Genomic DNA, 27,201 nt, shown 5'->3' on the forward strand with positions numbered 1-27,201 from the left:
CACACAAACCATTCCTTTAGCCAAAACAATATTTTATTAAGAGAGACAGGGTTGGAGGGTGGAATTACAGCAACAACCGATCTTTCGACATGAACTGTGGAAATCCATCTGCTGTCCAGTTCGTCTTCAGGTCTTGTTTCAGATCGGACCGCTGGGTCTGCCCCCATATCGGGAGGCAGAAGGCGCTGATATCAACCGGTCCATCCCCTCCTCTCCCCTTCAGCTCCGGGGAGAACAGCTAGTGCTGCTTCCTCCTGAATGAGCACCCTGCCAGAGGAGACAATGACAGTCAGATAAAAGAGAAGCCTTACAGTACAGAAATACTGCAGGCAGTGCATGCTGCTATTGTCCTTCACAGTGCTGATACAGACAAGAGTCATCATTTCCCATCATGAATGATTAGGTCAACATCACCTCCCACTAAGTAGTGACGCTAGCTAATGCAACACCAGGCTCAAAAGTGGAAGCAAAACTGAAAGAACTAATTAAGATTAAACAAAACTACACAATGCTAACTATGCCACCAGCAGTACCTGAGTTACACTACAAAGTAGCTATAAAGTATATTATGTTCTCAGCCTTCGAAAGGGGGGAGCCAGTGGTCTAGCTCAACCCTTCTGCAAACTGAGGTCAATCTGGCACTGGAATGAGATTGGAAGACCACGATAGAGGAAGTCCAGTCACTTGGCAGTGCGGCCAACAAAATTCCAAAATGTGTCACATATGAACACAATTAATGCAGACATAATCCCTTTTTTCAGGGTCTGAAGCATCAGGCATATGCCAACAACTATGTTAGAAAACATTACTTGTCATTACTTGTCTTGGCTGGGCGATATACGATACAACTTTGTCAGCCGAGGCTGAAATTCTTTGTGCATCCCTGGCGATATGGTGAAAATCAAATAGCACGATATTTTCTGATCATATACCTCAATACCAATATTTTAGGGCTGACTGTTGGCGCTTTCACAATGACATTTTTGATAATCAGTTGGATATAATAATAAGTGGGTACAGGCGAACAGTCTCGTAAGTTCAAAACAAATCTGTATTGCAGCCTTTAAAACCAAGAAAAGACAACACTTCTCACACAAGTTCTGATCATGAGCACAAAGCAGTAAGATGCATGTGTGAGGCCACTGAACAAGAGGACTGTTTTACAGAGCAACCAATTCAATACTCATAAGTATAATCGCACAGTAATTTCAGTCCTATGCAGATAAGGCAAAAGAAAATAGTTTGGGCTCAAACTAACAAACCACATTCAGTTTTAAACCAATTCTTGAAAGCCCTCTATGGAATATATTTGTATATGTAATAATATTTATTGTATAGTGCAGAGATTAGGGTCCGTTACAGAAATACCATCTGTAGTCTGATTTATATAAGCAAATTTAAGGGCGTCAAAATAGTAGGGACTTATTTCCCCCCCCCCCCATTCTGTTGCTGTTGAAAAAGGACCCTTTCCAAATGCTTGCTACAATGAATAAAATATGGCACAAATTGGTGAGCCTACATTTTAAGTTCCTACAAGCCATACCATATTTCAGCAACTTGGAAATGGTAGGCATATGGCCTGGATCAAGGAAAAACAGTAAAGTAAATATGTGATATTGTAGCCTAGAAATCTAGACGCACCCTATCGGCAGCAAATTTAATTTGCAGCCAGGTGGGTCTAGGCACTCTCCGTTGACTTGTGAGCTGGAAAAACCAAACTCTGGTCAGGCCAATCACATTGTGTATAGAGTCGGTGGGCGGGGCTTATGGCTGCTGGGAACAGCGGTCTTCTGGAAGACTTTGAGTTCAGCTTTTCTTTGAGAAAAGAACGGCACTGAAATCATTCTTAAAAAAGGAAGATGTGTTCGGAGTTTTGCCGACCGGATACGGCAAAAATGTAATCTACCAACTAGCTTTGTCTTCTTCGTTGCTCTGCCTGGTTGTAGCGCTATCCTATTGTGTGCAGAGGGAATTTGAAAGACAACAGTTTATCCAACCCCTCGGATTGAGCCCCGTCAATGGCGAGTTCCCAGACCCAACATCTTGATGTGGATCTAGCTTGTCAGGCTAGTGATATTGTGCTGCACGAATAAACTTGACTAAAAGCTCAACTCTGTATGTTAGTAACACCTGTGCTGCGGAGCCAACAGTTAAACTAGTAAGGTGTATATTGCAGGTTAATACTGACCCTCTGTGAGACGTGCTTTGCCTCCAGTGGGCTGACACAGGACTGTTGAACAGCCAACACACAGCACGACTGTCTGAGCGTGGCTGAACACTGTCGTGATCTTGTAGCATCCTGGAAAAGACAGACAAAGGCACCAGTTACAACACTGACAAAACCCAATGTTACCACTCTCAAGCTGAGGTGATTTAATACCAACTATGCCAAATGACAGTGTCTGATGAAGTACATTTGTATGGAGATTAAACAAGCTACAGAACACTAACTATCACTATGTATCAAACGGTTGCTATAGAGTAGATATTTGTTCTCAGCCTTCGAAAGGGGGGAGCCAGTGGTCTAGCTCAACCCTTCTGCAAACTGAGGTCAATCTGGCACTGGAATGAGATTGGAAGACCACGATAGATGAAGTCCAGTCACTTGGCAGTGCGGCCAACACACTTCAAAATGTGTCACATATGAACACAATTCATGCACAAATAAACCCCCTTTTCAGAGTCTGAAGCATCAGCCAACAATCTGGTAAACTTAAGTCTTTTTTAGAAAACGTTACTTGTCACACTGGCTGAGATAGATAAGCAATGGTTCAGTAAGTTGTGTTCTGAATAATGAGCACATGATGGATCTTAACGGAGTTAACTGACTGGCTCTTATACACAAAGCTGTGGCATCCGGATTTTAATGTGCTGCATTGTCCTCCTGCTCATTAGTTTGTAGCAAAACTGTACCTGGACATTTCACATCCATGAAGTAAGAGTTGGGACTCTGAACAAGACGCTTCTTCTTGTGCCTCCTCTTCTCCTCATCAGGGGATGGGTGCAACAAGTCTTTTGCGAGCTGCATTTAATAAAATAAAAAGGGGGAATGAACAAATAGTAAGAGAACCAAAAGAAAATATAAATATCAACTCTGTGACTAATGATTTAAAACTAACGTTACTATGAACGATAACGCACAGGTAATCCCAGTGCAGCTACCCAAACACTGGTCAGTTAACATTAAACGTATTACTTGGCTTAATAGAACATGCGTTAGCATTGTTTAGTCCTGCTAAACGACCGCTACGTTAGTACGTAGCTAGGCTTCTCGACTGGCCTACATGACTTGGATTAGGTAACGAAGGCTACGCATTTATATCAATCGCAAGTGACTCTCTTAATGTTTGAGGATCAGTGGTACGTTAACCTAATCATCAACCTAACAACATCAACAGAGATGAAATTCCGACTATTCATGTTTGTTTTTCTGGGGCATGAGCCCGTCCAGATCATCCGTTGAACTGGCTCCATGTTTGCGGTGTGTGCGCAGCCATCTTGTGTCACAATGCTCTCGCAATGCAATCGAACGTGCACAATTATTTGTGTAAAACTGGGACCAAAACTCAGCGAAAGCATCTAAAACTGGCACCAGTCGAATCGCTAATTTCTTACGTAGACATTGAGCCGTTTGGAAGCTCTCCAACACTCCATTAAATGGTAAAAATTTCATTTTACAATAGCCGGTGGATACTCACTGGCATGTTGGCGAGGAAATAGCCGCTGCCGAAAAGGAGGCATCACCGGAAGCGACGGGTTGATATCGATGGTTCCTTTGAGCACGAGCCGGACGTGACGAATTTTACAAGACATGGCGGCCATACTGGTGAGGTCCAAACTCCACCCCGCTCCCTACGTCCTGAGCAAACTTGTATATCTCATCCCCAAAAGTCCAAATATCCAAAACGACAATTAACTATTTTGACAAAAAATAAAATACTATGTTGTTTCCTATGAAAATTGCAAATAAGAATATAGAATATAGAATATTATAGCCTAACTAAGGTAATATAAACTGTATTGACCCCACAGAGTTTACAAAAGCAAAGGGAAAAACTGACTGAGTGATACAAATAAAACAAGAAAAGAAAATACCGATAAAATAGAATAAAGCTATATACACTAAAATAACATAGAATAAAAGCTATATACACTAAATACACCTTTCACTTAAACACATATGTACATACATGACGAATAGTACAGGAAAGATTATTGTACCTATAGCAATACACACACGTTGTGTACCATTGCACTTAAAAAATACAAATATAATACATAAATATAATTGCACAAAGATACACTCCCCAATTTTGTTGCAAATCACAAAATGTAATATAACACAATTATTATATGATCACCAAGAGTCTTTGTTTATAGTATACACTTAAATGAAAACAAACAATGAACAGTGAAACATAAAAGTTTTTTTTTTCCTTTCCTTTGAAAGTGGTTTGGCACCAAAGCAGCTGCAAATGTATCAGATGTAACAGAATAACAATTTCAGGATATGTTCCGATTTTTTCAAGTTTAATACAATACCAACATGCCTATATGTACACTGAAACAGTTCTGTTTCAATGCAATTCTTTCTCCGGTTCATGCTTGCCATGAAGTGATCCTTTCTTAGGCAAACTCGAATGTAGGAGATAGGGGACAAAATCAATAGTTCTGTGGGAGGAAAAAAATCATCTCTACAGTTCAGATGAAGCTAACATCAGCAGCCTGAAGTAGAAAAATGATGTGGGTATCTTCCAAAGTTATGGTCTCATTAGTGTGAAATGTATACTTTGTGCTACAATTCCTTTACTGCAGCTCATCAAGGAAAAGGAAACCCTGTGGAGCAAAAAACAAAGAGAGAATTTCACAAGGAAACAATAACTTTGACACAAACGTGCCTAAAACACCAGTCAAATTTCCAAAACTGGTGCAGTCTTTGGTAGATAAATCAGTGAGTGTTACCTGTCACACTGGCTGACAACTGTGAGATATGATAGCAACAGTTTATTAGGCACTTTTGGTAAATGGCTGTTCTCAGCCTTTGTCCTTGGTGTAAGTTCTGACTGTGAGCAAAACAAAGCAGTAAAACAGATCTGTAAGCCGGGTTCTGATTAGCATCTGGATTTTAATGTGCCACATTGTCCTCCTGTTCAGGCCCTGCCTTTTTGTGTACCACAAGAATGCTACTGTTAGTGCTTCTATTTGTTCATCTCATGTGTTACAAAACCACAATAGAGGACAAAATATTTTTATTGTTATATACCAAATTATTAGTATACAGTTAAGTCTGTAGAAGCAGATTACTTCTCTCAGCACTATGCCCCCTGTTCCTCCTCTTCTGTCTGTTCAGAGCTGTTTTTTTCTAGCGGATCTGTGAGTGCCATCAGTTGCTTTATCTTCACATAACATTCACACTCTGGCGGGAAGCGGTTTCTCTGAAAGACAGATCAGAAATCATCATACAAACCATCTTCATATTCCTCTGCAATTGTTAATCAACACTGTAGATTTAATCAAACATGGTGGTGAATTTATGGTAAGTCACTGATACACCTGATCTAATATCTAAGTATTGAGTCCACTGTAAGTGACACACACCTGCAGACAGAGACGCAGCAGGCCTCCTCCCTCACCCTGCATCTCCAGTGATGTCAGGAACAGAGGCAGTGACTTCTCTGTAATTCTGTTTCCTGCACAAACACACACCATAATGTAAACTGTAAATAATAAACCTCTCCTTTTTTTTTTTTACGTTTTGATGTATCTTTTTTTTCTTCTCTTAACAAATGACAATAAAAACAGTAAACATATGTAATATGTAAATTAATAGTCTAGAGTGTCCTAAAATCAACACCATCTGTGCTAAAAGGTCTTAAAAAGTAAACCTTTGCACAATGATTCTGAGAGACTCACAACAAAATGGACATTCAACATTAATGACAGTTGAAAATATTCCTGCTATCAAACTTAACTGTAGCTGTGCTGGAAATAACATGATGTGAAAAGTTTCTGGATTTGATTTTTTATTTCAAGCTGCGATGAACACACCAAAGTTACTGACCTGCCAGGTTGAGGGAGGTAAGAGTTCTGTTTCCGGGCAGAATAAGGTCACCGTCCCTGTGCTGAACCGACTGGTCCAGCAGGGGGTTCACTTTCTCCAGCGACTCGCCCTGATGGAGGAGAAGGAGAGAAGTAAACAAGAGCATGAAAGAACATTTTTGCTCAAGAGAAAATTGCATCAAACAAACCTCATTCAGGGCAGTACTTGATTTATCCTGCAGAAGAAAAAAACAAAGTAATACAGCTGAATTATTAAAAGTACTGTACTGTGCATGTCTATATACATGATGATGCTTGTTGGTACACAGATGCAGAAAGCATGTTTCTGGTACCTCCTGTGCAGATAGTTGTTTCTCTTTGCCGCCCTGCTTGCCACCTTTACTTTGAGACACCTTATTATCAGCAGCTGGGGGGGGGTATAAAGAGACAGCAATGAATAGATAAACACCCTGGCTGTCAGAGGATAATAGAACAAGTGTCTATCTGTGAAGGAAGAAATTACATTTCTTGTTAGACTTTGGGTTCTCTTTGTAGGCAGCTGGTTTCTCATCTTTTTTGGATGTTTCCTGTAAGTTAAAAGAGCTCAACATTACTTGTCACGATTTACAAACCACAGATACCATATTTTCACTTTTGCTGTTTGTTTTTTTAGCATGTTACCTTTTTTTTGCCTTTGCTGTCCCCTTTGCTGACGCTCAGTGCAGTGCTGCTGGCTACTAAGGAAAGTTGGTCAGCAGGCTGGTCAGAATCAACCCTTAAAGATGACTACAAAAATAGAGTTTAAATGTGTTTATTATTATTATTATTATTATTAGAATGTCTCATACATGTCCATGCACTTCTATACTTAGTACTTAGAACCTGCTTGAAACTTTTCAAACAAGTTCATTTTTGCAGATTAATGTTAGTCAGTCCTAGTTTATATCCTTAACGTTCCACTTCCGGGATTGCTCCGTTGCTGCCGGAAAATCCGCCGGATTTCACTCATTTAGGCCGGATATCCGTTGACTTGGCATCTTAAACTCCGGTTGATTTATGAGGACTATGGTTAACCTTTTCTCAGATCTCTGCAGTGTAAATCCAGACAGCTAGCTAGACTATCTGTCCAATCTGAGTTTTCTGTTGCAGGACTGAAACAACGTTTAAACGTACACACGTTCCACCAAAACAAGTTCCTTCCAAGCCTATTTTGCAGCGGCACCGCTGCTTTTCTCCGGTGCTTAGCACCGCCCAAGACGATTCTAATTGGTTTAAAGAAATGCCAATAAACCAGAGCACGTTTTCCTCCCATCCCCGAATGCTACGTGGAGTAGCCAGACCCTCCTCCAGCACACTTGGGTGTCTGGCAAAGCGAGACTAGTCAGTCCTTACTTTTTGAACAAGACACTTTTATTTTTAGGATTACGATTAATTATAAAATAGAGTTGGTATTAATATTAGACACTGCTGCACTTACAGACTGCCTTCTTTCCAGAAGCATCTTCCTCCTCTCCACAACTTCTTCATGAGTGAGAGCAAACTCACCAAGTATCTGAAAATGTAAGTGGTTAAGGGGTGGATGCTTATTAAATTACATTATATAATGCAAAAAGCAGAATATAATTTAAAACAACTTAACCACTGATTTAAATGGGTTATGTTCCAGGTTAAAATCATTAATGTAAATGGATACTGCAGCCAGATGAGCAGCTCCTGAGTCTCCAATCTGATTGTTGGACAGTGAGAGAAAGAGCAAAGCACGATTCAACCGCAGGCCCTGGGAGACAAAACAGGATGAAGACAACGCCTCAGTGGTCATGAGGGGACATACAGCGGAAAATGTGTAGTCAGTTCTGGGTTATACCTGTGCGATATGTGTAGCACCTGCATCACCGATAGAATTGAACGCCAGGTTGAGTGACAAGAGGTTCTTGTTAGCAGATCTGGTTGTTGAGAGAGCCAAGCCAATTAGACGAGCGTCCTCGTCTCCTATCCGGTTATTTCGCAGGGACAAGTGAGTGAGGCTTGACCAATGAAACACACAACATGAATCAGGCATGTTGGTGCTTCTATTTGTGTGTGTGAATGCAAATGAAGGTTTATTTGAACAGGTTCTGTACTACTATGTGAGATATGTAACTGCTTGGTGACTCACACGCTGTCTTCAGAGAGAAGAAGGTGGTAGCTCCGCTCTGGAAGAGGGTTCTCCTCCAATGTCACAGCTCTAACATAAAACAAAGAGGAGGGGAAGCATCAGTAACCCTCTCAGTGTTTGACTGATAATGTTCAACATACTGTGGTGTAATTATGTCTGCAGCTCTACAACATTTCCGTATACAAAACAAAGTCTCACGGTGTGGCTGACAGTAGAATCCACTCACCTGAGGTTGGAGCACAGTGATATTGTGTTCATAAAGGAGATTACCATTCCATCTGTAAGTCCCGCCTGCCAAAACCTGCGACGCAGAGGACAAGATCAAACAAACAAGAACAAAACAGTGACAGCTGTAACCCTGTAACAAAGAGTGCATCAGCTCATTACTCACTGAAGGCTCTGTAGCTTGCTCAAGGAAAGAAGCATCTTCTGTAGCACTCTGGCAATCTGCTCATTTACCTTCCACCCTGTGTATATTTGAAACAGATTATGTTGTGTTTTCTCCAACATCCAGCAGAAATACTGAATGACACCAAATACAAGTGGGGGAGGGGCATCGTTGGTTGCAGAATGCTCAGGAAGTCAATTGAGAATTTAAAAAGAGAAAAAAGGTCAAACCAGAGACAAATATGGCTGTAAATGTTTTGTTCTTACCAGAAACCTTCAGGTTCTTGGCGCTGTGGGGGTCTTCATTCTCCAGCTCCACTTGGAGGCATGGCTTAGGTGCTTTAAGGGTTGACAGGATGCACCCTGAAGGTACAATTGTGACAATTATAAGTGAGCTGAAGATAAAATTATAAAAAGGGCAATTATTGTACTTTTAGACTTCCTATATAATGATCTTTACAGTACAGCAAAGTATATTTCCAATGTGTCAATGTTTTTAAATTACTCATTCAAGTATCCAAAATCAGATCAGATTTGAGGTACAGTCAGAATGAGATGGAATAATGTCAATGTTAATTCAACTAAAGTCTACTCCGTTGGTCCGGCGATTGGCACGAGACTTAAATAGCCAATTTGTATGACGTTGTGTTGTGTTCTTTAACCTCCCAATGTAGCACAAGTATACTTTATATTTTACAACTATTTTTTTCTTCAGATCGTTTATAGATCTCGACACTTCCGACCGCACTTGAAGGTTACACAAACACCTGGGCAGTTTAGTGCTTGTGTTGTTTTTTTTTAACCCTCATAGTTTTTTTTAAACTTTCCTGTGGCAGTGGTAGAGGCAGCGAGGTTTACTGTTTGGGACTCTTACACCAGCTCAAAACGGACTGACAAGCCTGATTGCCGGTTTCATGATTCATGATGCAGAAGTACTTCCACTTACTGTAACCAGCTGCTGCTCCACTTTTTGTGATTTTTTCTAGTCTCATCTGTTTGCGGAGCCTGTCCCTCAAATTACTCCACTTTTTTTTCACCTCAGCTTCTGTTAGGAAATAATATAAATTTTACATTAAGAACATCTCTCTCTCTCTCTCTCTCTCTCTCTCTCTCGCTCTTACCTGTCAAGAGCAAGACGTATTGTGGAGAATGCTTTTAGGGGTCATGGCCTCCCAATGGCGTTTTTCTACAGGCACGTACTAGGGATCAAGCCAGAATATGCAGAGATAATTGTGAAGGCTACACTAGTACTTCACAATCTACTCCGCCAGGAGGCCATTTGAGAGGGAACTACTCCCAGATGGGCTTTCCAGGGTCTACACAACACAGGGACACATAACTCAATAAGGGTAGCCATGCAAGTGAAAGAGACCTTCACTAATATTCAAAATCTAATCAAAGGATCAAAACAGCTTCCACTCTGCCACATTCCTCTCATTATAATGACTGGAGGGCGGCGAGTTTTCGCGCGGCGGTGTGAAAGCCACTTGAGTATGTGAACTCAGCCAGACATCAGTTGCAGTGAACAAACAATTCCTGCCATTTACAAATTACCACTAGAAAATATACAATATTTTATACAAGGTAAAACAAGATAATAGTATGTGCCAGGCGTGTTATATAACAGCCGTTCAGATCAGGAGCAGCTCTTGTTTACCTCGGCCCCCTCCTTCAGTTTCAGTGGTGGAGGAGGTTGGTTGCTTGGCACTGACAGTTGGGATATTCTTCATCTTTAGAAGAGCACAAAGCCCAGGGAAGTCAATCTTCACATTGCCTGAGCACTGATATTCATCTGTGGGATAGAGATGGTTTAAAGCACTGAACATACAACTATCATCTGTTAAAAAAAATACAGTCTGATAAATTACTTACCAAAGGTCTGAGCAGGCAGTTTTTCATTTGGAGTCAGTCCTAAAAACAACAGAAAGGCCAGAGTTTATACCCACTGAGCATTTCTCAGTGTCATACTTGTTGCGAAATAGCTTGTGATGGATAGTAGTATTTCACCCTAAGAATTAGAACATGCTGGCCCTGGGTAACAGTAGGGTCCAGTCTGCTGTGTCAATGATGCAAGTAAAGCTATCGAATGTGTGAACGGTGCAGTTGTAAAGGCATTGAAACTGACTCAAAAGAAGAAGAAAAAAATGTTTAATTGAAATTTTAAAAAAAAAACTATTCTTAAAACGTCTTTATAAAATGTACACATGATCTCATGACATCTCATGATGAATAGACATGTAATAACGGTATTAAGATGACTTTGTTTTCATTATTTAAAAACTAGCCTACTACTTATTTCCAAAGCTGGAAAGTAACAAAGTATTGCACTGAAGTACCATTTTATGCTACTTTATCAAACTACTTTTCAAAGGGAAATATTGTACTTTTTACTCCATTTTAATACAACACAAAATAACAGGGATGCCCTTGTTTAACAGGGCCTAGTGTTAAGTCTTTTGATGACTCCTGTTTTGAACATAAGTAGCTAGCTAAATTGTGAATGCTGGACTTTTACTTATTATGGAGTATTTTTGTAGTGGGGTATTAAATACTCTTAATACATCTTTCACCAATGCTCATTGTAAAAGCTGTGTATTTAACTAAACCTGTCAAAAATACATCTCATAATTTACAGATTAGCTAATTAGATTTAAAAGCTGTCTTATAAATGACAACTAACGTTAGCTAGCTAGCATAACAGCCCCGTCAGCGAAGGGACTGCGAAGGGACTGTAAGGTTAACGTTGACTCCCGACCTGATGATGAAAGACTCATCTTACCTGCATTTTTCGAGACCTCGTCCTCAGCAGGTGCCTTGTCTGCTTTCTCTTTTTGTCTCTTTCTAGACATTCTCGTGTCTTAATGCCGAAATAAAACTAGCTAGCTAGTTAAATCATCAGATAAATTAACGTCGCTGTTGGCGTTACTACGGTAACCAACTCTCAGTCCAACCTGTGGAATTCATCGCGAGACTTTTGGCAAAGCACTTGTACATGGAAGTTTAAGCACTCTCGGAGCGGAGTTGTTCCTTTCGCTCTTGGCATTTTTTAAACTTATCGTCGGTAAAGATAGCTTGTTGTAAGTAGCCTTTATGTTAGTAGTAGTATTTAAAAGATTAACAATAATGGTAGCCTGTGTCATTTAACTCATCGATGTCTAACTCCCATACTATCGCGAGTTTCCAATTGACAGGTGCCAAAACAATGAGAAAGTACAGATTGCCTGTAAAACTGTTCCATTCAGGCCAAAAACAGTTGAGGATGAGATGGCTCACACTTTAAATTCATGTTGATTGTTGACTGTGGTCTAAATGATAATATGATCAATCAAGTTTTTCTGATTGTTTGTATTATCTAAAAAGTTTCACTCTGCAGAGCCCACTGTATGGTCAAACCGAAGTGTTGTGTCTTTAACATTTCAAAGAAGATATATACATGTCATAACTCTTATTTGACCTTAATTTTAGGATATGACTATAGTTTAGCATAGTTTTCTCAGATTACTCTGAATCGCATCAGTAATAAACTGAACACACACGTTGAAAATATAGCTCAAAGAAATTTGCCAACTACTTAAGGAATATTAAAAGCACAACAACATAAAGTGTATTCACAATAATGTAGTGCTTTTTATTAAAAAACAAAAACAAAGAAAAAAACAAATATAAAACAAAAAGTAAAAACCAACAGCATTTTTCATGACTTAAGAATCATAATTACAAACTTTTAAGGAGTGGAAGAAGTTTTTTGACAAACTGTACACATCACAAAATGTCCGCCAGTCTGCCATTTACAATGCTTGCATCTTATTTTGTGATTGTCTAAAAATAACTAAACAAAACACACAAAACACACAAATACAACAAGCATCATACAATGACTGCTATCACAAAACGGAACCATTTCCTATTTGAAAGACAAAACAAAAAACAATAACATGATATTGGGCTGACAGCTTTACTTTTGTTTCTGTCACCGTTTAAAAATATCATAACATTTTTATGTTGGTTTGTTTTTTTAGTGTTCAACACTTTGCAGCAAAAAACAAGGAGTACATTTCTCCTTTAAAAGTAATATTATTAACAATATTCAGTGACAAAGATGTCGTTGCGGAGTCACTGACTTGTCCCAATGCCTTCTGTGTCCATTTGACATTCTTCTTGCTCATGCAGTACATAGATGAATTTCATTTATAGGCAACGAAAACTCAGCTTAAGTTTTTATGTCGTCAGGACAGTTACAGTGAGATTTTCTGGACATTAAAAAAATTATTTTCCTCCGAGCTTAAGTGTCTTCATTATAGTAATACAAACAGAAGAAATTATAATATTATCATTACTATAATAATAATAATACATTTAGGGCTGAGTCCTGTACATTACAATAATAAACAAAATCATTTTTTTTTTAAGGTATTGCTTTTGGAGACACTCCTCAAGTGTGTATATTTACATAACTTGGCACTGTACAGCTTCCCGTTCCCCCTCTCTTCCTCCGTCAGTGTCTCATTCTCGTCACTTCTCTCAGTTAACCACACCGGGACATTGCAGGCTGTCCCTTTTTAGCAGAGGCATTTAGGGGGGAAAAAAAAGAAATCTCATCAAATATCACAATTTCTTTTTAAAACATTCTCCATGGCAACCAGGAACATAGTCTAAAGACAAAAAAAGATCTTAAGTCCCTTCCCCTCGCAATATACAGTATACACCGCCCCACCCGTCTCACAGAATATAAGAAAATATGACCATCACGATACATTTTATGTTTAAGTAAGTATTGTTCTCCATAGTTTTCTTAAAACTGTTAAATTGCCATCGAGCCCTTAATTTTTTTTCAAATTTTTTTTTAAAAAGGTATATCTTCAAGAAATCTGGCAGAGTACAGACACACAACAAGTGTGTACACACGCACACACTCGCACACAAGGCAGTCGGAGAGCACGGCTGTGTAAGGCGTTGAAGCCGGTGTCCCCCCGAAACGCCTGATTTAGTTAAGCTGGTGAATCATGTTACTTCAAAAAAGATGGCAAAGCTGACTGCCTCGCTAGAAAATTAAAGATTAAAATTAAAACCTCAACAAGACACTTTGACCGACAAAAGCGCACACTCAATCTTCCCTCCCCTCCCATTACTCTAAAAACACCCCCCCCCCCCAATTATGTTCCTAAATGAGTTACTACAGTATAACAGGAAAAAGATAAAAGACTTTTTAACTCGCTTTTTTTTCAGACTGCATCATCCAATACTGTGAGAGTGTTAGTGTGTTTTCGTTATAGATACATTACACAGAGGTTCACAATATCCATGGTACCAAAAGTGCAGTTCACCACCCTCATTCTCTCTTCTCTCATGAGCAGCATCTGAGCACACTGCTCAACTTTACATTTCTCCTATGCCATTCTCCCCCACGGTCCTCAGCGCTGATTTTCTCTCATCGGTTATATTTTGTCATTGCAGCTAGGTCCCACTAGGGGGAACAATTCTCCAGCATTCACATCCCCACTGACTGAAACCATCCCTCCATCCCTATTCAGTACCACTTGTTTCATTTCTGATGCTTGGTTGGGGAATTCATCTACCCATGTCTGTACTATTCAATGCATTTAAGTGCACGGGTTATTTCTCCTATGTTCATTTAAAAAACAAAACAAAAAACAAGAAGCAAGAAGTCTGGGACAGCTCTCTCTTCATGCTCCTTGAGAATTTTTGAAAAGCTGAAATTGCCATGGAGTCAGCGCTTCCAAACCCCCTCCACCCTCTCATAGTAGAGATGACAGTCTTGGAAGAGGTAAACCGGAAGAGGCCCCCAGGGATACATTGTGGTCCTTAATGGTCGGACAACCAACAATGCTGCGTTTCCCTTCTTGCTGTCTCTCCATGTTCTGCCCCTTGCTCACAAAAGTGAAAGGCTGTGTGCTTGACAAGCAAGTAGCAACATTATTTTCTGCCCACGAAATCACCGAATCCGAGCGTCCGTCGCCGTAGCCGCCGCCCTGCACCCTCCTCCAGGAGATAAGTGACATCTATGGCTGAAGAACACAAAGAGAGAGGGGATGTGAGCTTATAAACCGCTGACATACAGGGTATTATATCAAAGGAACAGCAAAGGTGTGTCTCTTCTGTTACTGATGCATCAAGCTTCCAAGTGCTCAAACAGTCTGACAGAGTTTGCGTCCAAAAGTGTTTGCAACTCTCTGAAACCACCTATTAGACTATCAGAAAGGTGTGTTCGGGTGTCAGCAAATTCTATTCTATCCTTTGCAAGAGTCATTCCAAGTTTTGGTATCCTCCTTAATTGTTGTTCTTTCTAGTATTCCATAAATAAAAAGTCAAACTGATTGGTTTCTTTTTCATGCTTTATCATAGCTCATGACTGTTGCATGTCCCGGACCGACATGTGATACCGTGACCGACATGAGCACAGTATCGGACCCAATACTGGTATCTTATCTGTGCATCCCTAATGACTTAACATAAATATGAATACAAGCTAAATCTGAGCAGCATATTTTGCTTCCTCTTTATCCCCCATTCCCTCTAACGGAGAGTTTTTTGCCCCAACTTTGAACTTAACCATTCAGAAATAGTGTAAGAAATGTTTTACTCAAAATGTTTAAATGATGCAAGTAATCAGAAACTTTAACCCTAATTCATCTGTTGACCTACCCCCCTGCTTTGTTCCCGGTCCCTCACCATTCTTGTTGGGAGTTCTGTGCAGCAGATCCAGCAGAATTTTGTTGAGGCGTTCCCTCTGGGCCTCTCTCCTGCCCAGCACAGGGTGGTGCAGCGGTGAAGAGGCAGAGGACGACGGAAGTTCGAGCATCTCTCCTATCCTCTCTGCGGAACTGTCCTCCAGCTCCTTGCGCTCCTCACACTCCTGCCCTTCCTCTTCCTCCTCGTCTTCATCCTCGTCTCCCTCCTCTTCTCGTTCCACTCTTCTGGCCTTGGCTGAAAGAAGTTCAGGATCGTCCGGATTCATGTCCACGTCGTCCTCCTCTCCTCTCCCGTCTTCAGCCTCAGGTGGGAAGTCGTCGCCCCGGTCGCAGGAGGAGACGTCGTCCTCGCAGCCTCCAACTCCTTTGGGTCGTTCGCTCTTCCAGGCAGAACGGCCCCCGTTCCTCTTGTAGTTGTCAGGAACATAGTGAGGCTGCAAAAATTTCACAGGGTCAAACAGCGTTTGCAAATACTAATCATGGTTTGATCTAGCCGACTCAGGTGGTTAGGGCTTGCAAATGGCCAATAAAGTTAGTGCAACACAGTTTAGAAATAACAAAAGGAGTTCTGCAAACTATGTGGTAAGCAGGTGTGGTTTCTCTCATTTTATTCCAGTTAGCCCCATGATCACCTGTGTGATTGTGCTGCCCAAACACTGAGCACAACAAGGTGCCAAGGCAAAATGTGCCCTGGGCTGTAATATTACCTCCACTCTTAAAATATCTTTTGGTGTCTATAAATTAGTAATAGATCCCAGTCCAGCAGCCCCACCCTGTCACAACCCCCATCACTCTTACCGAGAAGTCTCTTTTGGGTGCGAGCCGCTTGGGGAAGTGGTTGAAGGCATATGGCTTGGTGCAGACTGGGTAGCGGTTACGATGGATCTTGTAGAACAGGTGAGCCGATTTGTCCAAGCGGTAATCACAGATGTACACATCCTGCTCTTTTACACTCTTCGGTCGTCCTGAGGGAATGAAGACACTTTTAGATGAGCCAGGAACTGCTGTAATTTATGTCATTATAAAATATTTGCATATTTGTTCTGGTATATTTTTGTTAGCCTGTCTGAGGTCAGAGCTAAGCCATAATGGGATTGTTAACCTCCATTTATGAGCACTGTGCGGCTTCATATTTACACGCACATTCACACCTGAGACAAGCACGTTGCATTTTTTACAGTTCACTGAATATCACTCAAGCAACGAGGTAACCTCAGAAGTAGTTGTTGAAAGAATGACTTAATCAATTTGAAAAAAACTCCATTCAAACCAGCGCGTGAGTTTGCATGAGTGTGTTCCCCCTCACCCTTGCAATAAGTGTAGAGATCGAGGACACAGCAGGTTGCCACCACTGCCTCCAGGGGGATGATCTCGTAGAGTGGCATGCGGAACAACTCATTCTGGTAGAACCGCCGTGATGGAGAATGATGCGTCTCGTGAGGACGGAAGTAGTGGTGGCCAAAGGCAAACCTCTCACCCCTTTAGAGTTTGAGTGGATACAGAAAAGGCCAGCACATTAGCACTATAATATTCAAGAAACATGTAACCATTCTCACTTGCAGGTATCTACAGTGTTCAAAATACTACATCTGATTAACTTACTTTTCATTCTTCCAGAGTTTCTCAATTCGGAAGATGTCGAGTTTGTCTCGGTTGACGTGAGACAAGAGACGGTAAGACTGTCTGACAGGCTGGCCCTCAGGCGTGCGTCTGCTGTCTCTCATCAGATACACACAGTCACCTGCACACAAGACAGACACTGACAGTTGACAACTGAAATTGACTCCTTGATACAAAAGTCAGCTGAAAGGTTGAGTATCACATCTCCGTTCAGTAACACTTATTTTTTCGAATTTCGGAGAGGATCCAATTTTGGCAGGTTAATGGTGATGTCAAAATGAGACGTTAAACCACTGGAGATAAGCAAAAACAAGATTTTTCCAGTTCCAAGCATTTGTGAGCTTATGACTGCTGAATTATATACCTTGATGTAGCAGCAGGTCATCTCGAAGGAGGCAGATGTAGTAAACAGAGCCAGCTTGGGCATAGCTAGGCTGTGGAATCATGGGAACTTCCTGTAACAACAATAACACATATGGGTGAGATCAGATGGAAGATGTTGGTGATACTTAGGCCCAGACAGGAACTAAGGTTCAGCATTCATGGCTGTTTCAAGGGGATAGACGTACGTTGTCTACAGGCCGAGGGTCACATTGCTCACACAGGTAGTGCTCCACCTCGGTCTCCAGCCGCATGCAGTCAAAGTGCTGCCACACCTGGAGTGACAAAAACAATTGTTGAATCACATGAAAGCAAAAAATGGATAGTTGAATCATTTACTCTCCAGCTGGTTTCGACAGTGGCTCACTCTTAAAAAAATAACAGTGATGTTCTGAGTCTGTATTACGAACAAAGACAAACACATTTGTAACAATCTCCTTGATTCCCAACTGTGGTAGTTTGTATTTGTAATTTATTTTCTAAAAATAACAGAAAATATACACAGGAGGACTGAATGCACACTCCTTTGGAAAATCTCCCTGAAAAAGTAGTTAGGTGAAGTCTCAAGACAAAGCAGTCACTATAACAGGTGTAACCGATCAGCCAGTGAGACTGGCTTTATATGCTAATATAAATATAGATTGTTTACCCACTTCGTTCAATTATACGTTTGACACTTGGGTTCTTACCATGCACTTTTCACACTGGATCATCAGGCCTTCGTCCTTGTACATTCCACAGATGCAACGGATGATGTCGTCGTCCTTGTCGTGGGACCCCGGTCCTCCTCCTCCCTGATGGTGGCCATGGTCACGCTCCAGCGAATCCGAGCTGTCGGCCTCGCTGGCGGTCTCGCCCACAATCTCATCAATCTGGACAGCAGCTTCATGACGAGCGCTGTAGTAGGCTTTCCGCAGCCGACACACGTCTCTGCCGACCGATGACTTTCTCCCGTAATATTTCTGGTGGGAGAACAGCACAGTTGTAAATTAAGCTGCTTTATTTATTTATTTTTGGCAAAAACAATAAATTTACAGGAAGACATCTTTGTGAATCTGTGTGTTGTTCGGCACAAGGACAACACCACCTTACAAACAGCATAAAGAGATGACATACTGTAAATCATTTATAAAAAGGCTATAAGAATCCACATTTGATCCCAGAATTATACCCTCATCAGTCACGTCTCTCAGACAATACTTTTTGCGGGCAGGCCTACAGGCAATTTGTACTGCAGAACAACGGTTCATTCAAAAAAAAAAAACATTCAAAACTGTCTTTTCAGCTGCCATAATTTTACAGACAACGCTACACTCAACAGCTCTCAATGTAATAATAGACCACATTCCCCTCACACTTTTTTCAGTCTGGCAAAAAGGGTCTTGGGACCAAAGGGTGAATCTAATTTAGACATCTACTTCAGACTTCTCTGACTGGAGGAGTAAGCTCCTCTGAGAGGTTTCAAGTGGCACTTGTTTAAACTGCTAAGCTATACAGATGTTAATCAAATGGGCCTGCAATGTGTACGCAGAGGATCAGCAGTCATGCAGTTTTATCCCATTTGGGAGGTGTTTGTGTGCGAGACAGAAAGAAAGAAATTAACTTAGTGAGTAGGAGGAAGAATGTGTTAGAACTTGAATGATCATTTTGATGAGGCTTTTTGATATTGATCGGGCTCTAAGAGAGACTCACAAGTGTTCCTGTGATAAGTTTTTTACAGTAAATGATGAAGACCGGATGCTGCCGCAGTCTTTAGGCAATTACCACAATGATCTTTCTAAGTATTGTTGACATACATCTGAAAGGTAGAGAAGATCTAAACATCAATTAAGCATTTAGTTTTATAGATAATTTTCAAATGATGACTCTCTTGGTAGTGGGTTTATCCTTCAGCCTTCAGCACCATCTAATAGGGCATTTCCACTGTAGGAATATTCTCAGGGGACAAAGATCCTTTTGAAGAACTCAGAATCTAAACCTGAGCTTTGACCAGAGGAACCAAGGACTAAATGTAGTTTCTGTAAGATAGATCCAAGTGTAAAACAAGTCCTTTTTTATATCTATGGGTAGAATACTCTTTGGTGGTTCCGGAACCATCAAGGCGATGCTTGCAAGGCTTAATGTTGCTGATTGGTCAAACACAGATGCTGTGGCAACTACTACAAGGAAGCACTGTGTGTATTTCAGTTTTGCCGACTATTGAAGTTCATCCTTTCTAATACTTAGTTCTTCTCGCAGCAACATGTGTTGCTTAACTGACAGAACTATGACATTATTTATGCAAACAGACACAAATAGCAGGGGACCATACATTTAAGCAACTGATGGGACACCTGCTTACCTCAGCATTGCGGAACACTTTGAGCATGTCTGTGTCGAACGCTTCAACGGTCTTGTAGTGGCCGGTGAGGATTTGCTTCTCGATGGTGCTCAGGTCCAGAGGGTCAGACACCTTCTCATAGTACTGGCTGTTCCTGAAGGCACAGAAAAACCAGCAGGATTAGTCTCTGCAAATCTGGTTTGAAAACATTCAAAACTTGTTAAGGCTGAGCATCCCCAAAAACAACAATATTTAAAAACATTTGGTGCTTACAAATCCTTGAGTCTATAGAGATTTTAAGGACGGCCCAGTGGCGGCCGACTATGACAGTGTAAGTACCATGTAGACAAAGAAAAATTATGAGCTGCTATTGTTTTGACACAAAGTGATTACTATCAATACTGGAAAAAGAATCAAAGCCCAGGCTGTCACGGCTGAAATGTGTGGCACAAGATAAAACTGTTACACTATGTGGGTGCTGCACACTGATAGACCAGATAACACTGCTGTCTGGAAAACAGTAAAACATTATGAATAAACCAGACCAAATGCGGGTCGGCACCTTTACACTCTTCTTACCTCTTTCTGGATGGGAGGTTCACCAGCGGAGCAGCAAGTGTCTGGCCAGCTGAATCTGAGGGAAGACAGAAGAATAACATTCCTGTCATCATTTTTCAATCATAGCGCCTTTTCATTCAGTGAATATTAGATATTAGCTGACAGATGTGTTTAGGCCTGATCAGACCTCAGATCCGGATAGAGGTCATACTAATGAGAATATTTAATAGCATAGTAAAATAGAAGGTTACAAATTCTACTGGTGCCTACACACACCAGTGTGGGCACATACTGTGTATACACACACACACACACACACACACACACACACACACACACACACATATATATATTTAGGGACACTAACCCTTATAGCTGGTGATCATGTCACAAATCTCCTTGAAGATGTGTGCAAGGCGAGCAGTGCGTGTGACTTCTGTGTTTTCCTCAGCGGCGGCAAGTCTCCGTGTGCGTACTGACCGCGACGTCTGCAGGGCTGAGAACTGCGTCAGGAACACGTCTAGAAACAGGGCAGAAATATTCAGATAATTTATGTTTCAGTTACATGCTCAGCAAGTTGTTGCTACATTAGAAAAAGTGCATATACCTCTTTCACACCACTGACCAAGGTTGGGCCAGGGTTGTCTGAGCAGTGTTCCACCCTTCTTTTGGAAATTCAAACCAAGACATGACATATCTGTCCAATAGGAGTTTTCTGTTGCACGACTAAAAAAAGACTTTTGAACGTACACGTTCCACCAAAACAAGTTCCTTCCCGAGGCTATTTTGCATCGGCACCGGGGCTCCGTGCGCCGCTTATGATTGGTTTAAAGCGATGCCAATAAATGTCTCAAGCTTTGTAATAGCCCAACAAGTTGTTCAATCTCCCAATCAAGTGTTAGGTTTGTGTTGTCTCCTTGAACAGAGTAGTACTTCTCAATACTGTGTTGTACTTCCAACTCCAGAGGCTATTTTGCAGCAGCTTTTCACGGTGCTTAGCACTGCCCATGACGATTGTGATTGATTTAAAGAAATGCAAATTAACAAGAGCATGTTTTTCTCCCATCCCAGAATGTTGTGTGGACCAACCAGACCCTCCTCCGCAGCGCTGTGAAGGAAGGTCTGGCAAAGCGAGACTAACCTGGGTTTAACCCTGATTGAGCCATTGGTGTAAAAGGGGTATTAGCTAACACGTTTATCCTGACACAATTCAGCTAAAACAGAACTAATTCTTAAATTTATATCACGATCTCTTCACACTTTTAAGCCTGTACACTCACCTGACTTAATGTTGCCGTCATCACGAATCACTCCCCCCCAGCGCGTATACAAGGACAGGCTGCTGGCGTCCCTCTCTCGCTCACCCTCTCTCTTCAGAAGCTCCTGTTTCTCCCTCATCTTCTCCCAGTTCCTCAGGAGAAACACTCGATGCTTCAGCACAAAGTTCCTGATAATTGAGGGAGAGAGGACAGGAGTGTGAAGACGGCGTGTGTCTGTGAGTGCTAACATCAATGCCTCACACTTGACAAAAAATGTGGTTGTTATAATAATATAATCTGTATTACAATCAGTGTAATTAGAGAGAGAGTTCTGTTTCCCTTATGTATTGCTCGTGTGCCAGTTTGTGTCTGTTTACCTCTCTCTGTTGGACATGGGCTTCATGAGATGAGGGTAAAACTTGTTGCTGTCACTTGACTCTTCCTCCTGAAGATAAAGAAAGTTGTATTAAAGCACCAATCGTATTGGAAATCTACCATTGGCTAATGAGGTTACTTATAACTCTTGTTCTCATTTCCAAGTTCAATCAGAATTTGAAACCACGATGTATATCGCTAAAATAAACATATTCAAAATATACTATGATATACTGTACATGTTAGGTTATACCATTCAGCCTTAAATCAAAAGTATACCCTTTAAGGTATTCTGAGTTACTTTTTTAGACACCTTGTGGCCCACTAAGAGTACCTCTGAGACACTGACAAATTCATGCCCTATATAGACACTGCACCTGATATTTAACGAGAAGCTGCTACACTTTTATCAACCAGGCAATAGCTTTAGCTAGATATTAATAGGCTATAGTTAAAGGTTATAGTAAAAGGATTGCTTTTCTCTAGCAAAAATAGTATCTGATCTTAAGTACTAGTGATCCGATACCAACACAGGTTCTATTTGTATGTACATTGATCACTTACTCGTTTCTTGAGCTGGTGTTTGGACTTCCTCTTCTCCTTGAGCCGACCCAGTCGCCGCGTCCCACCTGTCTTCCCAGGCAGGCCGTTTATACGCTGGCTCTTCCCTCCGATGATGCCCCGGCAGCTCTCCGAGCCACACTTACACACTTGCTGTAGAGTAGAGAAAAAGTGAGTTGCAACAGGTGAGAAAAGGGTTGTGCCACGATAAAAGCAGCTGCGATGACACTGCTCTGAACATGAAATATGTTAAATTGTTATTCCATGAGGAGGTCAAACATGGTGGCTGGTGCTTCACCTGCTCTTCTGTATTGAAGGAATGGAAGTTGTAGTCATAGGTGAGCTCAGTGCCGCTGGTGATGTCCTTAAGAGCAAAGAGACCTATTCTGTACACCCCATTTACTGACCTAAGAGAGGAGTCACAGGGAGGTTGCGTGAGAGGATGCAGCATTCACATTAGGAATTTTATCATTAATTATAAAGCATGAGGAAGTTTGTTTAATAAACAACATTAAAATGAACTACTGTAAATTTGCCATATTGAAGTTAAAGGAGAGGAAAGTTAAAGGATATTAAGAAAGTTAGAAAAATAATGAAGTGCACATAGCCTCTGAAGTGTTTTGATCTGTCAGGAGGTTACTAGATGTCTATGTTAAAGCAACACTAGAGAACTTTAACCGCTTCGGTGCCCCTACAGGTTGGAAGCGAAATTGTCCATTGCATTACATTGTCCAGTTCATTCAAACTACAGATCCGCTACCCGATCTGGCAAACTTGCATAATGTAATGTAATGGACAATTGCGCTTCCAACCTGTAGGGGGACCGAAGCGGGAAAAGTTATCTAGTGTTGCTTTAAGAGTAGTATTTTACTGATAAATGTTGAAGATGACATCATATCAGGGTAAATTTATTAATAGGGCAACAACATTAAGTTACTTCAAACACATTATTATGCAACAGGCACCAGAATAGATTAAACATTTTTTATAAATTCACCTCTGAACAAAACAATCATATAATTTTCATGTCAAACTTGCCCGTCTAAGGAGAAAGAAACAACATCCGAAACAAGATGGAGAGCATTATGTAAGGGGGGTGTGAGGAAAATATATAATCCCGCTGTTTGACGTAAAGTTTCTGTCATGACTTTAAGCAATGTTAAACTAGCCCTGTTAGAATGGGCCCGGTTTCAATTGCTCAATTTGGCAAACGCTCAACATGTTGTCCTCCCTATTTTCCCCTTCTCCAAACGAAAGCAGTGCTCCAGCTTTTCACTATTCTTTTAAGAATAAAGCACACTATTCGGTTTGCCAGGCACTTGATAATTTATTCCTTCTATAGGGGTAAAAAGCTGGTTCAGCGCATTGTCTTCAGGCACTACAGCTGTATCTAAGGCCTGGCTCCATGTAATCTCTCTTCTGTGACAAGATAGATGACTCGTCAGGCTTTGTGCTGAAAATCCTCCATCCTTGTGGAGTCTTTTATTTCAGCCCAGCCACTCTACATTACACACACACAAGCAGCCACACACATACACCGACCAGCGTCCTAGATTATGAGCTAGTCTATGCTGGAGGGCAGAGCGTAGTTTGATAGTGTGACTCTCTGGAGGTCATTAGCTGTCCGCAATCAAACCCTCTAAACTGTGCTGAACACGTGTTGCAGATTTACCATATAAAGGCAAACCATGTCTTAAAGAAAAACCTAAGTAGGTCTCACTTATAAAAGTCTGGCACAGGGAGGCCTGCTCAGCCAGGTCTCCAATTGCAGTGGCTTTAGCCATGATGTGAGAACAATCCCTCAGGAACCCAGTGAATTGTTTTGGCGTGGTGCAAGGCCTTTAAGACATTTAGGTCTTTGAACACTGCCAGAGACTGACTGAGGTGATTTCATCAGATTACCAAAAGAAAACCACATTAATAAGGTTTGGGTTTCAAGGCAGAGTTTTCTCATTTACAATGACATGCACCTGCTACACGTGTCCCTTTTAGAGCTTGTGTAAGATATCCAAACAAGGGCAACCTAATATTAGCTAACATACACTGTGGCTACTTATCTGTATCTTAGGTTAAATGCTTTAACTGTATATCTGTAATAAATCCACATAACTTAAACAACCCCTCCCCCTTATTATCTGTTAACATAAGTGAGGAAATCAAGAATACAATAACTGTGGCAGGATTTGTGTGGCTTGGCTGGAATTGTCTCTATTTGGATCATACCGTACCAAAATTATTATTTCTATGCTGAAGATCTTTCTCTCCTTTGCCTCATACAGAGTGAGTAAGAAATTACCCAGCTCACCCAAATCATTAGCACACAAACAGATAGCAATTAACTGAAACTATTAAGGTAATAGGCTGGTATTTTCCAGTTCGTTAACCGTAATGGACGGAAGCATTTAGAAAACAAAATACTGAATTATCAAGCTGGGACATTTTCCAATCAGCTTCTCCCACTCTCATTTTACAACGACCCAGCAATATTCTCAGCTTCACTTGTTTAACGCGGCTTCTTTAATAATACTGTTGATGTACCGGACAGGTTCCCTGTGGAGTTTTAGACCTCTAGTAGAGCCATAGAGCTGTTTTTCGATGAGTAGGGCTGCGTTTTGTTTGTGTCGTGCACTAACACAAGGACACACATGCATGTGCACACATGCATGTGCACAAATGCAGGCGACGCCATGCAATCATACCAATGGTGTCACACTATTCCACTGATCTACAGGGGGCGTTAGCCCCACTATATGCTGAAATGCGCCAACAAAGATAAGAGAAGAAGAAGCCAACTGCAAGCCAATAAATGGATGTAAACAATGCTGGGTTTTAACTACTTGAAGTCTCTCATTTGAGTAACAAATCAGAAACCAAAAGTGAAAAATTTATATTTTTTGGTTTCAAACTAATTCTCGTTTATGCTAGGTCAGGCTCAATTATCCGTCCTTAACAACTTGTGGCAACTGCTCATGCTCGTGCCTGAAAAGGCTTAGCCAAATCTGTGGTTTGGTGAGAACCCAAAACCACCACAAGGACATTAGGAGGGAACTGGTTTAAAGCTACCATGGCACCCACCACTTCTGCATCTCACAGTTGGGTTCACAGCTGTGGTTTATGAAGCGTGCCTCATTGCCCATTCTGTAGCTGTCGATCACCATGCCGCTATCCAGGTTCAGACAGTAGTGGCCACTGTGGGAGAAGTACTGTTCCATCATACGGCTCCTGAAATATGGTAGGAGAGACGTAGTGGAACATAAAAATAAAAAAAAGAGGTTTTAATTAATTTCCATATCAAGATAAATTAAGTCGTGAACTGAGGAAGTGAAACAGGCATAGACAAATGCAGAATATTCTAAATCTTCTGACATTCACATATTTTTGGGGGCATATCTGCCACCCAACAAGGATTTCTTGCATTATAGGTGACCTGACTGTCTCACCTAAACTCCTGTTCGCTAACCACCTCTCCCAGGTACTCGATGATAAACTGTCCAGAGCGAAGAGTCTCCTTGGTGCGGATGCCCCAGCCCTTGCCCTCAGCACGGAATCGCTCCAGACACTGGACCCAGTCATGTCTCTGGATGTGCTGGTTGTCACACTGATCACCAGATGGACACGTGCTGGGAGAGCACTCAGCAAAACTCATCCTGCAGAAATATGCAATGATTTCTTTTTAAAGGAGGTTGAAGCTGACTCTACACACTATGTATAACCTCTTTTCACCTTTATTTCATTACTAAACAAACTTTACAACAACGTGCCTAACAAACATGACTAAACCTGAGTAGATTTTTGTAATGTAATCAATGGGAAACCTGTTAAAAGCCGCCACTATATTCTGTGATTTCTCTTTACCTATTCAAACAATCATCCATGCAGCCTTTTTCAGTCGAGTCCTCACGCGGTCTACAGCTGCATGTAGTTGTTTCATAACCAGAAAGAGGCTTCACATCCACATAGACATCTATGACACAAACAGGGGATTACCGTTTTACATTTACAGTTATTGACACTCTCATGAAGTGTGACCAGCAGTGGCAGCATCAAGCATTATTAAATCCTGTTTTGCAAACAACGCATATAATTGATAATGAGGATAACAACAGTTAAAGCAACCAACGTGTTAAAACAAAGAAATGCAAGCACATACATTGATCAGGCTGCAAATTATATTCTGGCTAAATCGCTGGAACAAAGCCAGATACTCACTTGATCTGATCTTTTTATAAAGGGGGACATCCGGCCTCTTGTAAAGCTGAAACACAAAAACCGAATGGTAAACACAAAGGGGTTTAAAGACAAATACTTATGTGGACCTTCACTGGGGCTGTACATTTTGAAATGACATGTCAGTAACTCACTATGAGCATGGGAAAACTCTAAAATCATATAGTGCTCAACATGACTGATCACCTGATCGTGTTTCCACAGCCATAAGATGTCGTAAGGCAACTGGAAATCAATGCGCTTCTGTCTCAGGTACTTTCCTGAAAAAAACGTGGGGGAAATTTGAAAGGAGACAATAAAATTGAAACGTAAGTTAAGAAGTAAGCCATTTTTGACCACCTACATAAATCACATTGATATTCACATACTGTATGGAAATGAGACGTCTAATGTCTTGATGAAACTTTTTGTGCATTTCATCTTATCATAGCTGAAAATGTTGGCCTGAGGTTACTAAAAGGGTCCTGTTCCTAGAAACAGGTTTACTGGATAGCTTTGATGAGTAACCCCAGAAGCCCTGGGGGACTGAAGTAGAAAGAGTGGTTGTTTTTTAGTCAGCAAAACTGACTGATCCAACTTCATGAGACAGGCGAATGTTTTACCTCTGCA

At 41.1% G+C, this 27,201-nt stretch overlaps 3 protein-coding genes and 2 non-coding genes across 12 annotated transcripts in view; all 5 read right to left on the minus strand.

Annotated features, from left to right (window-relative positions):
• Window positions 1–15: 15 nt before the first annotated feature.
• On the minus strand, window positions 16–3,834 carry rps27.1 (ribosomal protein S27). 2 transcript variants are annotated; one of them, XM_039820568.1, is made up of 4 exons: window positions 3,699–3,834; window positions 2,914–3,022; window positions 2,189–2,299; window positions 16–267 (listed from the first exon to the last, which is right to left on the minus strand). In XM_039820568.1, the coding sequence occupies exons 1-4, from the start codon at window positions 3,702–3,704 to the stop codon at window positions 239–241; spliced, it is 255 nt and encodes an 84-aa protein (XP_039676502.1). In that variant the 5' UTR covers window positions 3,705–3,834; the 3' UTR covers window positions 16–238. The 2 variants fall into 2 exon arrangements, with proteins under 2 accessions (XP_039676502.1, XP_039676501.1); XM_039820567.1 differs by lacking the exon at window positions 3,699–3,834 and adding an exon at window positions 3,616–3,669.
• On the minus strand, window positions 567–696 carry LOC120572115. Its single transcript, XR_005641370.1, has one exon. It is a non-coding gene; the product is annotated as a small nucleolar RNA SNORA35 (small nucleolar RNA).
• Window positions 2,488–2,617, minus strand: LOC120572116. Its single transcript, XR_005641371.1, has one exon. It is a non-coding gene; the product is annotated as a small nucleolar RNA SNORA35 (small nucleolar RNA).
• A 578-nt stretch (window positions 3,835–4,412) lies between the features above and the next one.
• lrrc71 (leucine rich repeat containing 71) lies at window positions 4,413–11,547 on the minus strand. Of its 5 annotated transcripts, XR_005641240.1 has the most exons (20): window positions 11,361–11,547; window positions 10,454–10,492; window positions 10,239–10,373; window positions 9,528–9,626; window positions 8,849–8,944; window positions 8,586–8,661; window positions 8,421–8,495; window positions 8,195–8,263; window positions 7,904–8,063; window positions 7,733–7,816; window positions 7,517–7,591; window positions 6,721–6,825; window positions 6,563–6,626; window positions 6,393–6,466; window positions 6,249–6,275; window positions 6,062–6,170; window positions 5,599–5,690; window positions 5,305–5,435; window positions 4,963–5,063; window positions 4,413–4,836 (listed from the first exon to the last, which is right to left on the minus strand). XR_005641240.1 is itself a non-coding variant. In XM_039820564.1 (19 exons), the coding sequence occupies exons 1-18, from the start codon at window positions 11,428–11,430 to the stop codon at window positions 5,316–5,318; spliced, it is 1,569 nt and encodes a 522-aa protein (XP_039676498.1). In that variant the 5' UTR covers window positions 11,431–11,547; the 3' UTR covers window positions 4,413–4,836; window positions 5,305–5,315. The 5 variants fall into 5 exon arrangements, 4 of the variants coding, with proteins under 4 accessions (XP_039676498.1, XP_039676497.1, XP_039676499.1 ...); XM_039820564.1 differs by lacking the exon at window positions 4,963–5,063; XM_039820563.1 differs by having other exon boundaries at window positions 4,413–5,063.
• Window positions 11,548–12,181: 634 nt separating this feature from the next.
• ash1l (ash1 (absent, small, or homeotic)-like (Drosophila)) overlaps window positions 12,182–27,201 on the minus strand; it is a 30,434-nt gene continuing 15,414 nt past the window's right edge. For 2 of the 3 annotated variants that reach the window (XM_039819497.1, XM_039819498.1), the window contains exons 8-27: window positions 26,779–26,852; window positions 26,575–26,620; window positions 26,221–26,329; window positions 25,806–26,012; window positions 25,441–25,587; window positions 22,664–22,772; window positions 22,369–22,518; window positions 21,807–21,874; window positions 21,451–21,617; window positions 20,538–20,690; window positions 20,192–20,246; window positions 19,634–19,766; window positions 17,982–18,254; window positions 17,481–17,567; window positions 17,276–17,366; window positions 16,894–17,032; window positions 16,598–16,770; window positions 16,090–16,256; window positions 15,245–15,725; window positions 12,182–14,607 (exon numbers count right to left, since the gene is read on the minus strand). In XM_039819497.1, coding sequence (XP_039675431.1) covers window positions 14,516–14,607; window positions 15,245–15,725; window positions 16,090–16,256; window positions 16,598–16,770; window positions 16,894–17,032; window positions 17,276–17,366; window positions 17,481–17,567; window positions 17,982–18,254; window positions 19,634–19,766; window positions 20,192–20,246; window positions 20,538–20,690; window positions 21,451–21,617; window positions 21,807–21,874; window positions 22,369–22,518; window positions 22,664–22,772; window positions 25,441–25,587; window positions 25,806–26,012; window positions 26,221–26,329; window positions 26,575–26,620; window positions 26,779–26,852 — 2,921 coding nt within the window. In that variant the 3' untranslated portion in view covers window positions 12,182–14,515. The remainder of the gene's footprint in view (window positions 14,608–15,244; window positions 15,726–16,089; window positions 16,257–16,597; window positions 16,771–16,893; window positions 17,033–17,275; window positions 17,367–17,480; window positions 17,568–17,981; window positions 18,255–19,633; window positions 19,767–20,191; window positions 20,247–20,537; window positions 20,691–21,450; window positions 21,618–21,806; window positions 21,875–22,368; window positions 22,519–22,663; window positions 22,773–25,440; window positions 25,588–25,805; window positions 26,013–26,220; window positions 26,330–26,574; window positions 26,621–26,778; window positions 26,853–27,201) is intronic. The other variant, XM_039819500.1, reaches the window with a different exon arrangement.

Source organism: Perca fluviatilis, chromosome 13 (assembly GCF_010015445.1).
Source record: "Perca fluviatilis chromosome 13, GENO_Pfluv_1.0, whole genome shotgun sequence".
Classification (NCBI taxonomy): domain Eukaryota; kingdom Metazoa; phylum Chordata; class Actinopteri; order Perciformes; family Percidae; genus Perca; species Perca fluviatilis.